This window comes from Anas acuta, chromosome 5 (genome assembly GCF_963932015.1).
Source record: "Anas acuta chromosome 5, bAnaAcu1.1, whole genome shotgun sequence".
NCBI lineage: Eukaryota > Metazoa > Chordata > Aves > Anseriformes > Anatidae > Anas > Anas acuta.
In genome coordinates, this window is record NC_088983.1 from 64,497,081 (window position 1) to 64,513,203 (window position 16,123).

At 39.0% G+C, this 16,123-nt stretch overlaps 1 protein-coding gene across 3 annotated transcripts in view; it reads right to left on the minus strand.

The window, feature by feature from the left end:
- GALNT18 (polypeptide N-acetylgalactosaminyltransferase 18) overlaps nucleotides 1–16,123 on the minus strand; it is a 239,334-nt gene that overhangs the window by 98,005 nt on the left and 125,206 nt on the right. For all 3 annotated transcript variants that reach the window (XM_068685382.1, XM_068685381.1, XM_068685383.1), the window contains one exon: nucleotides 9,427–9,619. In XM_068685382.1, the coding sequence (XP_068541483.1) occupies nucleotides 9,427–9,619 (193 nt within the window). The remainder of the gene's footprint in view (nucleotides 1–9,426; nucleotides 9,620–16,123) is intronic.

Below are 16,123 nucleotides of genomic sequence, written 5' to 3' on the forward strand. Positions count from 1 at the left end.
AACTGTTGGAAGTCACAATGTCAACACAAACTTTTTCAGAGAAATCTATCCCCAGAAAAAGAATAACTTTTGTAAACGTTGATCAGAAGGTCCCCATAAACTGTTCAAGGCACTTACAGGCAAGAATCAAATGAATTACTATCTAAAAAAGGAATCCTTGGAAACAACTTCCTGAAATTCCCTGTGCAGCCAAGGCCGAGAATGAGCTCACTTTTTGACCAAGGTCCAAAACACTGAAAAAATTGTTTGCAAACCAAATGTAAGCTCTTATTTAACTGCAGTTCCCAACTGCAGTTTGTCATGATATTTTTTTCTTGGACAGTATAGACAGGATTAAACTGAGTTTGCCCTTTTGAAAAGCGTATTATTAATAGCTAAATTAATTACTTTTGCTGCAGAAGCTACCAGCTATTTCAGTCGAGAACAGGGTATTCCTTCTCAACTCAGCAACAACAAAAAACCAGTAAAAGATCCAGCTCCAAACAATATCTTGCTAAATAAGCTAAGACAGCAAAGACAGAAAAGAAATGTACAAGGATGCAAGCTCTGTCAGGAATTTTAAACAGAATGAAGACCACTCTAGTAACCTGGTAGATTTTCCTGTGTTTCTTTATTTATTCTTTTAATAAATATGTAATTTGGCCACAAATTCATAAATCATGCTACAATATGACTCCTTAAGTAAATTTGATGTTCAAATAGAAGAGAAAGTGTAGCATTTACACTCCTTTACATGTTCATAACACTTGCAGATTTCTGTTTGGTAAATGCAATTGAAATTTCATTCAAGTTTTGAAAATTAGGATTCACATGGGGAGCACTACAAAATACTCAACAGGCTCACGCATACCAAAACAATTTTCAGCATTAGCTTAGAGAGAATCAACAAAGCCTGTTATTTCAGTGATTTCGTTGCAGCCCAAACGCATAGATATATAATGGTACAGCAAACAAAGCTACAACCAATCTTTTACCTGTATAGCTTAGCCATCTGTTATCCTCAGCAATACTGATGCACGAAGAAGATAAAAATGAAACTCTAGCAAAAGTGGTAAACTATGTCATCTACCAGATAAAGAGCAATGCAGTGATTTGGGAAAATAAATAATAAATAAATAAATAACAATGAAAACACACTGAAGTTCAAAGAAATTACTTCCTTAAAAGCTGATTTTTTGTCCTCTGTCAGTTAAGCCATTATTGAAATATATGTCAAATATACTTTTGTGAGAAAATAGTGACAAACTATATTTTAAAAAAAATGTTCCAGATGACAAAACCAACCCCCAAAACACTGGTGCACTACCACAAATCCATGCATAAACTGAAATGTAACATGCTTGTGACATATCTTCCATCTGTTTAAATGAAATGTTTTGTGTTATTTTTCCTACCTGCATTCATTTGCATTTCTTTTTTTTCAAATTAGATCACACTGGATAGGATTTTCTGTTGTCTGGCACCTTGTGCTAAACAAAAGCAGTGTTTGTGATATGAATGTTGTTTGACTCCTATTTTGCCCCTGTATATGCTAAGAGATATCTGCATATGATACCACAGAACAGAACTAGGCTCCTGTCATGTCCAATTTTTTTAGTGCTTTACAAATTGATTCTTTTTCGATGAGGGTACATTCCTAAATTGAATTCATACTTTCTTTTTTCCATTCAGACCTATATATCATCTTTACTAACAGCTTAAATTCAATGTGTGTAGAGTCTAAAAAAAAATGCATTTTCTGATGTTGTTTTTTATATAGAAAGTGACAATAAAAATTACCTATTTGTTTTTTATTTTAATTTAAACAAATTGGAATGAAACACACCCAACTTGGTTCATACACAGAATGCAGACAATTTGTACTGTTTCACAAGAGCATCTATCTTCTTCTTCTTGCTAAGTTTCATGAGGAATAAAATTCCATACATCTAGGAATGAAAAAGAAATAGCTATAAGGAAGGGGTGTGAGTGTGGGTATATAGAACATATGCTGAATGGATAAAAAGGGAGGACATTGTATGGCTCAAATTCTGAGATCCATTAAGCCCTAAGAACTGAAGGGTTGCGCAGCAACCAGCAACATCCAGGTTTTAATGACAGCTCTGCCTCTGCCTAATTCTGGGGCCTTGGGCAAGCCCCTACCCTGCCTAGGTCTCAGGTATTCCTCCCCCCCCAAAAAAAGCACAAATTCACAAAATATTGAGCATACTTCAGTATTAGGATTGTTGTTTTTTTGTTTTTTTGTTTGTTTTTTAATAAATATAAATTCTACATATAGTTTAGAATTACAATAATGAGTATCATCACAATGTAGCTAAAAATTTCCTCTTGCAACCAACTCTGCTAAAATACATTGGGCTAATAACACTAAAGAAACAGTTGTCATGGTTACCAGAAATTTAGAGAAACTCCCGGTGTTCTATTTCAAGCACAACTCAGGCAACTGTAGGACAGCATACATTACGAATCTTCTTTGAAATATTTGTCCATATTCATCTAGAATATATACATTGTGATACAGCAACTTGGCTAGTCACGTTAAAATTAGCTTAGCAGAACTGTGCAGTAAGAACAATACACAAGAATGATTTCCTGTGTTAGTAACTTATCTACCAGACCTTCAACAAATATTTACATTATGAAAAAAAAAAAAAAAGATTTTCTGCAATTTTAAGAACTTTTCACCTAATAGTTACATCGGTATCACAGCCAACAACAGCAACAGAACATGTTTTGTGTCTTAATCACTACATTATGTCCTATGTTCCACTTTTTTTTATAGGATACAATGAAACATATTATAAATATGTTTATAAATATCTCCAAAGCATCTTACAGCATAGATATAATTGTAACAAATTGTGTCCCCGGTCCTTTTAATAAAAGACATTATCGTATAATTTTAGTGACATGAAAGTTCCTTTTTTTTTTTTCCTAGGTACTTAAAATCAATACTTTTCTCTGAAAAAAGTAATTAGAACAGTAAAGCTGGGAGTTGATGATCTCAATACAATTCATTTTTATATGAACATGAGGAGAATTCTATGTAGCTATTTGGACAAAAACGGTTAGTCTCTTACAGTATTAGCCAGGGATTACTGGCAGAATGAATAGAGTGTATGTGTAAATGTATGCCAAGCAAAGAACATTCACGTTATGACACATGAGAGAGGGAGAGCCAGTACACACGTGGATTACAGCATCACATTTCAGTTAAAGGAGACAAGGGAGAAGATCAGAAACAAAGGTACAGCATTATTAACTTAGGTTATTATAACAACTTGGAGACTGCAGCTAATTTGATATCATTGCTAGTGAAATTAAATACTTTTAGAGAATGCATTTAGGCAGATTTAGACAGGACAAACTGAAGCACAAATCAGAATCACAGAAGGTAGCCAGTCAGCACACACCACTGCTATGAGTCACAGTTTGGAGACAAGAAAACAAAGAACCAATGATAGAGAGCTGAGTAAAAGAGAGCAGGGAACAAGCCAGAGATTTGGCAAGAATGCTACTAATTTGGAATTTTAGGACTTCTATCCAAAATAATCTAACAGGTGAAGGACCGGACTTTTGTGCTCTTTTAAAGGAATCTTTTGAAACATCAGATACCACATGCAGTATTTACACTGTCTTTTATGAGTAGGAAAAAAACTTGGTGTAAAACAAACCTGGAGCCATATATATCAGTAATATAAATCCAACAAAATAGAACTATTTCATGGATATTCAGATGAAGCAAAAGCTTATGGAATGCAAATCCTTAGGAGCTACCTTTTGAGAAGCCGAACTAACATGCAAACGTCTAACTTGAAACTCACAATTTGGGATCATGTTTTTTATGTATCACTTTTAACAAAGGAAAACCTACAGGTTTATAAAAATGTGATGCTGTCTTGCACACTATATCCAGGACTGCATATAGAACATAACACTGGTGGTAATCTTGACATTGGACAGACACATGAACAGCTTTTGTCCTAAAACACATCAATCTCCTCGAGAAGTGGATGCTTAAATTTTCTACCTTGCATTTGTACCTGCATTCAGTGGATATCCTACCTGTTCTGCTTTTGCAGCTAACTGTTGCTCTTCAAGGCATCTACCATTGTCTCTTGCTGAACTAAGCCTCAAAGTAACACAGTTTGGGATTGGTGAACTGCTCAAAACAAGGAGCACTTACAAAACCACCCAAGCCTTTCTCTGCACAGGAAACAGCATCTTCTCTGCACTTTTCATAGATGCCAGACAGCACTGACTCAGCTGGGAAAAGGGCGAGCCTCTGCAAGTCAAATGCTATACCATACTATTTAAAATCTTCAAGGAGGACAACTAAACTGAGCTTCAAGCACTTCTTTCCTCCCTCCAGCCTTCCTGCCTTCACTTTTCTTCATACAAATACTGTTTTTACCAATGCAAAAGAAGTTTGGCTGACCGCAGTTAGCACTGATTAAAAAATGCCTTATGCCCATCAGCTAGCTCCTTCATATCACACGTGCTCTCCAGGAACAGAATTCTGCAACGTAATTCCTCTGCTGGGGTCCTGTTACAGACTTTTTTTCCCCCACTATCCCTCACTCTCTCATCACATAAGCAAAGCACAATGCTATCTCTCTTTCACACATGTGCTTCAGCAGACTGTATCAGGCAACAAAAAATTTACAAGCCAACAGAGTACAATCCTAAGTGCATCCACTCAAAAAGAGATTTGGTACACAGCTTTGGGATTCCTAAACAACCTAGCTTTTAATGCTTTTCTGTGTGAGCTTTTTCAGCATTTCACTCACGACAAGCTTTGTGGGTGCTGCCTGCCCTACTTAAAGCAACGAGCACAACAGAATTATAACTAACACAAGCATTATCCTATTCCTGCACTCAGTAAGGCCAACACTGCCTTCCTCAACGCTTCCAAGCTCATTAGAGTAAGTAGTTATTTGTTACTCTGTGACAGAGACACATTATGGACTAACAGATGGCTATAAGGGTGGTAAACAGTAGAGCACCCAGTTGCAGCACCAGGACATAAATGGATGCCTTGTAAGAGACAGCATAACCAGTACTCCACAATACAGCATGTACCATCTGCTAAGCATTGCAAAAACTGAGACTGCATCAGTACGTGATGATTATTTTAGGAAGCTGGGATATCCAGGGGAGTTATTTATAATAATGTGTATTATAACAGGTTTGGGAGTCATTATTTGTTCTGGGGACACCACTGGGATAGTGTAGACAAAACTCCAGCAGCATCCAGGTGCCTGTGTGTAGGCATGTATTTTTGGGGAGGTTGGAGGAGGGAAGCAGGCAATTAAGTGAAATTAATATGGTTTTGTCAATGTAAAAACATAGAATATATAGAATATTCCAGAATACTTGTCTTGTCCTAATAAAATGATCAATTGGGAGTTTTAAGAAAAAATCCTTCTTCTTCACACACCGCACCATCAAATTGAGGAAGCAAACACACGATGGAAACCAACATAGAAACAGGTTGAAGAAGGGAGCAGTCATCAAAGGATATTAAGAAAAAATGTAGTGGAGACACCGAATGTTTGACATATCTGTCTTTGGGCTTTACTGATAACTCAAATGCCAGGTAGCAGTTATGAATCACTGTTTTCTTCTCAAAATTATGTGCATGTGTTCCTGCAAAGTCTCTTGGTACTGAGAAAAACAGTAGCCCCTTTTATATTATACTGGTATGACTCAGTTTTAACCTTTTTTTGCCAACAGTGCTCTGAGAATTCACATCAAAGTACCTCAGCAGAGGAGCTAAGCATCTCTTTGTAAGGTCCTGCAATGAGAGATGCCACTTCTCATAACCCCATATTATAGCATAGAGGAGTTTCTAGGGTCAATGCTGTCAACTTTTAATAGAGTGAGAAAAACAGGTACAATTAGAGATTGCTGAGCTACAACACACATGAAGGAGAGGGCAAGTATTCAACCCTGCCCAGCCCTCCAGTGCGGGTGGCATGCAGAGATGGGAGACCAAATTTAGTAGTTAGGGCACTGCATGCTGCCCAGGTGGTTGTTCCCTGTCTTTTTAGGAGAAAAAAATGTCAGTCAGATGCAAACATCCAGCAGAAAAAAGAACATAGCAGTATTTTCTTGTCATTGTTCATTCCCACCATCCACAATCACACAATTCTGGACTGCCTTGTTAAAACGAACATAACACTGAGGATAAAGTTGAATTAGGTTATGGTGCTCATTTCATAAGAACTTAATAACCTAGTAAATAAGGCAAGTATGGTCAATTCTCCCTAATCTGGGTGAATAGTGAATAAGAAGCTTCAATAATGTGGACAGACATAACACCCAGATAATCTGGTACCTGAGGAATACAATGCAGATGCTCAGTCCCACATAGCTGGCACAGCAAACTGCAGAGACCCTTGGTACTCAAGGCAGCCCTTGTTTTACTACCCCCTCCTCCTTCCCAATCCAAACCTTTCTATAATACAGCTTCTCTGATTTCTCTGCTACTGTTTGCCTTTTCCTCAATGTTCAATCCTTACTCATCTTCTTGACCACAAGCATCCAAGATTCAAAACATACACGGCTGAGAAAAGTCAGTAAAATAGCTGCCTCCTCAACAGCAGGTGGAAGTTTGCTCTCCTTTGTGCAAGTTAGGCAGATGTTGGCCACTTACACAGTTTTTACTACTACTGCAGTTGCTCTTCCATCTGATCTTGGAAATAAACACAGCATCCTCAGATGAAGGAAAAATACGTCACTGAAGGCTCAGGCAGTGAACCTAAGAGTCACTCACGTTGTCACATGAGGAATACTGTCCTCATGCTTTTCTATTCTCACAGTCCTGTTCAAGCACAGACCCTGAAGGACGTGAAGAGTAGGCTACATGGGCTTTTAAGCTTGGATTTGCAGCCTGTAAGAAGCAGAGCACTTTGACATCCTAAGGTCTGTGTAGATTCCTCAGGAATATAACCTTCTAGTTCAACCCTAATTAGCAGAGGTACAGTTAAGTCTGAGTAATCTCGGGACTTAAGGAATATTCTTCTGTTCTTAGCCTGCCAGCTTACCGTCAACACAAACCCTTGGCAGATCATTTTATTCTCCCAGTCTCAACTGGGGCTGATTAGATGTGAATTACACTAGACTTGTTATATTTCTGTTTCTGTTCTCTTACCGTCATCCTATACTTCATGTGGTATGCTATTAATACAAATGATAGACCACAACCAAGCCTGGATATATCTATACGAACTCCATTTCCTTCAGCTACCTCCCTGCAAGCCATTGCTGGGATCCCTATGCCATACTGCCTCTTTCAAAAGCACCGTTAAATCCAGGCTAATGAACTTTGTTAGTTCTAGGCTAACTCCTCCCTGAGCAATTGTGGTACTGCTGCAATACCTACGTTTTCTTGCTTTTCCAGTCAGGAAGTTGATTAACTCATCCTCCACACCACTTGCGCTGTGCTCTCTTCAGAGCAAGCTATTCATGCTTTCATGGTATGCTTCTTGAGCCTAGTGTCTGCTCATGGATAATTTAAATATATTCATACAGCTTCCAGAAGTGACTAATACAATTGTCTTTGAAAATAGGTGCTACGAACACTAAAAATGGATGATTACAGCAGAAAACATACTCTTACAGGGTAACATTTTTCTTCCAATAGCCATGTGCATGTTCTCAAACAAAAGAAAATTTGCATAAGACGATTGGGAATTCTTTTTTTCAGAAATGCGACGTTTGGAATACCCTGTAGCAGTGTACTCCACAGGGTGCTGTATGTGCAGCAAGCAGTGCACATACTACCTGACAATATGCTTCATTTCCCTCAATATTAGAATTTATCATTTGATGCTTTTAGCATCAGATTACCCACTCATGCCTGAACCATGATAAAGGGTGGGGAAAAAGAAGTCTTCCTGAGCTATCATTACCAAGCCATTATTTTGTGTGCATGACTCTATAAACATATTGTAAAGTCTAACGTTTTTTGCAGATAGTTAACTAAGAATCAAAATTTTCACAGAAATTAGGATCATGGTTCATTTCAAACTGGAGTTTCTTCTAAAATCCCAACCCTAATTTATTTCTTTCAGCTACAGTAACATTCCTTTACCATGTCTTTTTAATTTTTTATAGCCACAGTTATAAAAAATTTAGGCTGAAATCATTCAGGAGAATCATTTCAAAAGAGATATAAGAACAGACACACTTCTGTTACTGTGTCTTATAGTCACAGAAGATTTATTTTTCCTCTAAATTAGTTTATAATTAAAAAAAAGAGAGATTGTCCATACAGACAGTGTTAAACTAATTTAATCAAAATATAATTTCTTGGACCTTGATTTCCTTAAGGTTGTTATATTTCAGCAAATCTACAACATACATATTTCTAAAATGTAATATTTTGTAATATAAATTATAGATATACTTTAAATTGCTAAACTGTAGTCTGGAATGGCTTTCATATCTTTTCACTAATATCCAACAACTCAATACACGGTAAAACGTACTGTTTATTGCACTAATTATTAAAACATTTGGTTAAAAGTAGTAAATAAGATCACAGCTGGATCGCGCTTGGGATTGGCAAGGAGCTAAAACACCTTTCATATCTTGGTTACTGGTTCAATTCAGTGAGTACCCATTGAGTTTATTTTAATTATATTCTTTTTTTAATAAGCTGCAAAAAAAGCAGTCTTCCTTCCACCCACATCCCCATCCCCAGAGATGCTAGGTTTTTCCAAATGAAAAGATGTATCACCAAGGCTGAAAAACAGTTGAATGCTAACTGTCTCTGTAACGGTCCTACCAGACTAGGACTCAAATGCCTTAAAGGGAAGGCTGTTCATTCCCCTGGTCCAATCCACGTCAACAAAGCATCATGGAACAACAATGGACATGTTTACCCTGCCTGGCATGCACACTTCCTAGCAGAGAAGAGCTCAGTGAAAGCTGGAGGCTCCTTGGGCTTTCAGCTGGTACACACTGCTTGACTAAACTGCATATTGCACCATCAGAGCTCACCAATCTCATCTGCTTTCTGATCTTTATCATACGGTCCTGGGCTTTCTAAAATAGAATTTCTTATGCTTTTCCTATTCTAGTCAAGATCTTGTGATAAAACTGAAATTTAACATAAGAAATGTTACTCTTTTAGCAATAAAACACTATTTAAAGAGAATTATAGGTGACATTAAGATTCCAAAAGAACTTGGGGAACTTAGAGAGTACTTAGTGGGATTTTAATACGGCTTAATATGGTTATTTCAGCATTTCAGGGGACATTTGAAACTTCCAATCTTCTTATATTTCATATAAATGACTCATTATGGCCATCCTATGTAACTTCTATGTGATCATACAACATAAGACTATCAGGTGAAGAAGAGTTAAGATTTGAACTCAGGGATCCACAATGCTGGGGTTAACTACAGCACTTACCCATTAGGTCTAAGGTCAGGCAGGGGCCTGTCCAGTGGCAGGCGATCACTCAGGTAAGCATTGTAGCCATAATACTGAAATTGTTTAAGTGCAATACGTCTGTTTTCAGGACTGAGATCCTGGCCCCAGTGAGCAAAGAGAGACGAGTCGGTAAATGCCTCAGCAGGATTTTCTTCCAGTTTTGGTGGAGCTTCTACAAAAGCCAAAGACAAAAACAAACTGTTTTAGACTTTCATTCCAACAGGCTCTAGTGCACATTACTTTAAAAGGTATAACTTTTGGGAGAACACCACACAGAACAGCAAACACTGCCAGCTTATTGCAGCCTGTAAGTCTTCATGTACCATGCCCTCACAAATCTCTAGGGGCAGTATAGCTGTTAGTAGTTGAGGCTCAAAATTTAATATTCAAAATACAGCTAAGTTAAAAACAATTATTTTCCATCACAGTAAAACTGAAGGGTGGGACCGACAACTCTAAATGACTTAAAAATTAAAATAAAAATCTCTAATCCAAAAGAATTCTTATCAGACAATGAGATTTTTTTGTTTTTGTTTGTTTGGTTTTATATGCAAAGGTGAATTATTTAATTTCAGTCTGAATTATCATGCTAAGGGTAAAATTTTGAAGGGAAATACAAAGAAAGAGAGAGTGTGTGCAGGATACACAACATAGCTGCTGAAATCTGTATTAGGTAAGTTATCTGAAACTACAGAGTCAGCATAGAGAAAAAAATCGCTGCACTTAGCATCCATGTTTAAATAGCAAAACAGTTTCAGTCACACCATATTTTTTTATACATTATTTTTTATTTTTATAGTCCGGTTTACCAATCCAGTCTATACAAATTTTTGGTCTGTACTTCGATGTGTGCAATTATGGTACTAGAATCTTTACTCAGCAACAGTTATGTAATTATAAAAATGCTTTTGTTCCAAAAGGCTACATCTCTGGCTGCTATACCAGAAGAGAAGACAGGAAATGATACGCCCAGATCTTAACTTCTGGTACAATGAAATCACAGCATGCCTTCTCAGTATATATAATTGCCCAAGAGGTCTAATTCAAGGTGACTTATAACAACACCATTTCATCCAGACAGACAACCCACCAGTTTTTATTCAGGTGACCATACAATCAAACCAGAAGAACTATGTGTGTCTGTAAACAGTTTATAATAACAGTTTATAATATAACAGTACACTATTAAAGAAATATCAAATGCCTCACTGGACCCTGATTTGTCATTGTAAATAGTGTCTCACAAAGAAAAAACGTCTTCCTTTTCTGGATGTCTGAACTATAAATAGTCTCCATATCCACTAACCAACTAAATAAAAACTCTTATTTCTCAAGCTGTATTCACAAATCATAACCCACTAATACTGGTCACACAGAGACTTAGGACAATAAAAGCGAATCTTCAGATAACTGTCAAATGTGTCCAAGAGGCAGAAGCTTCACTGACACCGTGTCCAGAGCCAGTAGTATATCATCCTCGGCACTCACAGTCACCTACAGACCTGACCAGTTGGCTTAAATCTAGCTACATAAAAATACCTAAAGAGAACAGTTTATATAGTAACAGTATACACCACTAGAATCATGACTTCTGAAGTATGCCAAGAACCACATTCTTTGATCTCTTACTAAGTAGAACACAAAATACAAAATCATAAATTGAGATTAAGTTAGATGTTTGAATCATTCAAGATATTTTCCTTTTTGCCCAAACAGTACTAGCAGGAAACTAATGACAGTTGTTTTCCTGCATTAGATTCCAATTTCTGTAAATATAGAATGTTTCTTTACTTGTCAAGTACTGTTGTACAACCTGAATCCTGGAATCAGCTCCATTTCTTCAAAGATGAAATACATGCTAAATCCTCAGTCAAACAAGGAAACTACTCTGTCAGGCCACATAAATGTTACAGTGTAGAGATTGCGGTTTAAATCAAAGTCTGCAGTGGAAATTAAGAAAACTTCATAAATTCAGATCTTTTATAGAAGATCCTAACTTGAGAAATGCAGAACAGCTTTTAAATACCAGTCTAGAAATCATAGCACTGGGAAAGCCACAGGCACCTCTGCTGACTACTAAATGACTTCCACAAAACCAACTTGAATTTACACAAATAATGTCACAAACTATCTTTACAACTTAAGAGATGCTTAAATCAGGTGCAGCCAGTAGAAATTACTGTTGCTCAGCACTTTTCAAGAGCATATGCATACATACTAGTCAAAAAAACTATGCAAGTATTTAGCTTGTGTGTTAAACACACACCTAAGTTTTCTACTGAAACAGAGACTTTACAGCAAACAGGATTCAAGGTATGGTCACATTTACAGATTTACAGTCACATAAGCACTACTAGACATGAATTCTATAGAATGAGCTTTTCCAAAGGGTAGGAAGGATGAACAACCTGGGTTTGGGGGACACAGAGAAAGGCATGGTGAAATAACATTGATTTTAATAAGAAAAAGTTAAAGAAACAAGCAAAACAAAAAACAAAAACAAAAAAAAACAACAACAACAACAAAAAAAAACAATCAAACAAACGAACAGGACACATCCAGAGGATAAAGGTTCTGCATGACAAGCCCACAAACCTGTGCTGCCACTTAACAGGTGGAAAGCTTTAAGCTCCACATGCCATCTTCCCTTTTTCCTGGACTTCTGATTCTGATTAGCCCAAGTCCCTGACTCCTGCTAACAAAATGTTACTCCCACAAACAATCCTGGTATTTATTTTTCATCTATTAAAAGATTAACGTACAGGAGTGACACTTTTTTTCTAATGTCCATATTGAATTAACACATTCGAGGCAGAAAAAAGCCTTGACGTTACTGTGAGGGTGGTTCTTCATGAGCAGGTACAACAGGAGCAGCCACTCGCTGCCAGGCTTCCCATGCTAAGGTCAGGAACCACTCCTCACCTCCTCCCAGGTAATGGTTGGACCAGATGATCTTTAAGGTCTTTTCCAACCTTAGTGATTCTATGATTCTAAAGGAAAAGTGCCATTAATCTGGATTTCTCCAAGTCAAGCACAATTTTTCTGAAGTCTTTAACATCTATATTTATAATTATACCTACGGCAGACAACTGCCTGGTGTAGGATACACCCACATGCCAACCGCACAGCTATGCGTCAAAAGAGGTCTAAATAAAACTGAGACTCACTGTAAGAGCAGTGCATGGCATATGCATTTGTATCTGCAGATAAAGGGGAGATACAATGATAATTTTCCATGGATGGATGGCCATCCCGGCAACTGTCTTCACAGAACTGTACTCACACATCTGCTTGATTTTATCTAATAATTTTGTGGCTGAGAGTATCTCCTAACTCTTGCTGCTTTCTGTTTGAAAAAAAGTATTCAGTAAAATCCAGGTTGTATCTGCAAGAATAAGATTTTCCAGCGATGGGTATCTGTGAATGTAGTTTTGCAAGGACTAAAAAATACCTTGTTAAACACAGCCACTTTTTGTATGCCAAGTAAACATTATTTCAATATATTTTACTACAGGAAAAAAGCATTACCAAGAACCTTCAATTAGAATTTCAATCAATGGAATTAAGCATGCATCTCTGATGACAAAGCCTTTCTTTCCTTTATTTGGCTGAAAACCCTTGGGGAAGTGCCTTTATTCAGTCAGTCTCTCACAAGAAATAAAAACAATTATTATAAGGCCATGAGCTGCCTTTCGACTACTCCACTAGCATATTTTATATCTTAGTCTGTGAAAACAGAAAGTAACCGCAGTCTCTGTAGTGGGTTTACGTGGCAAGGTTTTGGTAGCAGGGGGCCATAGGGGTGGTTTCTGTGAGAAAGATCTAGAAGCCGCCCCATTTTTGGGAAGGGCCCCATTGTTTTCCAGAGCTGAGCCAATAAGCGATGTTGTTTTGCGCCTCTGTGAGAGCATATTTAAGACAGGGAAAAAACGCTGCGCCACACAGCAGCCGGGAGAGTCAAGGGAGTGAGAAACAGCCTTGCAGGTGCCAAGGTCAGTGTAGAAGGAGGGGGAGAGGTGCTCCAGGCGCCGGAGCAGAAGTCCCCTGCGGCCTGTGGTAAGGACCATGGTGAAGCAGGATGTCCCCCTGCAGCCCATGGAGTACCACGGTGGAGCAGGGTTCCACGCTGCAGCCCGTGGAGGAGACCACGGTGGAGCAGGTGGCCCTGCACCGACGGAGGCTGCCGCCTGTGGAAGACCCCTGCTGGAGCAGATTCCGGGCCGGACCTGTAGCCCGTGGAGAGGAGCCCACGCAGGAGCAGGTGACCTGGCAGGAGCTGCTGCCCGTGGGGGACCCAGGTTGGAGCAGTTTTCTCCTGAGGGATGGACCCCATGGTATGGACCCGTATCTGGAGCAGTTCTGGAAGAGCTGCTGCCTGTGGGAAGCCCACGCCGGATCAGTTCATCAAGGACTGCATCCCGTGGGTGGGACCCCACAGCACAGGGGACGAGAGTGACCGAGAAGGAGCGGCGGAGAAGTGCTGTAGACTGACCATAACCCCCATTCCCCCATTCCCCTGCACCGCTCAGGGGGAGGAAGTGGAAGAGGGTGGATGGGGGGGAAGGTGCTTTTGGTTTCTTTCCTTTGTTTCTCACTTCTCTCACTTATTAGTAATGAGCAATAAATCTTACTATCTTCTTATGCCCAGTCTGTTTTGCCTGTTACAATAATTACTGAGTGATTTTCTCATCCTTATCTCAACCTTTGAGCCCTTTTGACATATTTTCTCTTTGAGGGGGGGGAGTGAGAGAGCGGCTGTGGTGGAGTTCGGCTGCCCACTCGAGCGGAACCACGACAGTCTCACAGCCAGTTCTTCTTACCACTTATTTCTACCATTACAGAATGATGATGGGAAGCTAAAGCTCAAAGGTAAGCCAGTAAGTAGTACTGCCTGAAGCAATACTAAGGTAGGCACATTTATCTGCTCAGTTATTACTAAGAAGGAAAGATCAGTTCCATTTTTCCTGTGGGAAGAAAGCTTATCATCCACAGCATATTGCTGTATATGTTAACATTGGGTCTTTCTTCGCTACATTGACTTTCCACATCATGCAAAGAAGAGCAGTATACACAGACATAAGGCCAGTATTAACTCTTGGCAGGCTGACACTTTGCCCCTAAATCAATTGATTTAATGAATTACACAGATGTCAGCTAGCTGGATACCTGAGCTGTGGATGTCTCCTTCCCAAAGCTTCTCCTTCCCAAAGCTGGTCATGGGACCAGTAGGGGTTTGGTCACACACTGTTTAACAAGTCCAAAAACCTCATAGCTTGTTTTCCATAAGTATCTGTGTGTCTTTAGCTCATACTTTATGGATCATATTTACTAGTTACGCCATTAATCTTAATACAAAATGCATTGCTTCATTTGACCTCACTGATGGCAGTATCCAACATGAGTACTCATTATCCTCTTTCTATCGCTCATTACATCGTATGTCAGAGACATGGAATCAGAAGATACTGATGAAAATGTGACATGAAACCAATTCTCTCCTAGTAACAAAATACACTTTTATTAGCAACTGAAGAAAGAATTAACTTGCATTAACCCTACCCTTGTAACGAACACATACCCACACTCTAAAGCCTTTGCTGGCGTATTGGGTACAAACAGCAAGGTTTTTTGGTGGGGGGTTGCAGGAGGTGGAAGAGGTCGGGTGCTGCCCTGTGCCAGGCACACATGGCTCCCCAGCAGCCCCACCACTGACCAGAGTTATGCTATTCAGTGAATTGGCAGCACCTCTGTGAAAACATATTTAAGAAAAGGCAGAAAACAACAAGGGTGGGGGAACAAGGGTACAAGGGAACAACAAAGAGAACAATGGTGGAAACAAGGGAATGAGGAAAGACCAAGATCAGAGCAGTAGGAGGTGCTCCACAGCGGAGCAGGTACACCCCCAGAGGGCCTGAAGCCCATGAATAAGCTCATGCCAGAGCATAGCAAACACAGAAGAGGGAAGGAGCAGTGGAAGAGAAAGGTGAGAAACAAGCTGCAGCTGAGAGAAACTGCTGTGCACTGATCCTGACCTCCTTTGCCATCTGCTGCCTCCCTGAAGGGATTGAATGAGTTTGACAGCAGTGAGGAGTGGTGAGGAGTCTGAAGTGATCCTGAGTCTGGGAAAAGGAGGAGAAAAGTTACCTTCCCCCAGTTGTTTAAATGTTTGTGGTCTTTGTTTCCCAATACTCAGGTCAGTAATTAAATGTTTATGTCAATTGGCAGTAAAATAATGCTTTCTTCAGGCAGTGTACAATGAACAAACAGAAAACAGAAATGCTTATCCATTCCTATTACCAAGGAACTGTGGGCAAGCAATTGTTAGAAGCAACAAAAGACAAGACACACCTTAGCTACACATTTAACTTACTGATCTCAATTACTATAGCGTACTACTTCATCCCTTTCCCTCCTCTCCATTCCTTTGTTACCTATTTATAAGCTATGTTTATTTTGTTAGTTTTCCCTCAATACACATTTTTCTCTGGCAGTTTTCATAAGGCAACTAATACAACTGGTACTCAGAGAACAAGATAACAAAAAATCCGATCAGGTGACAAGGAATTCAGGAAAGGCTGTTCTTCATTATCACCAAGCGTATTTATGGCATCATTTGATAACAGCTAATCAGGGCAAAGGAATCATGCTCCCCACCATGAAAATGCAATTATTTCCA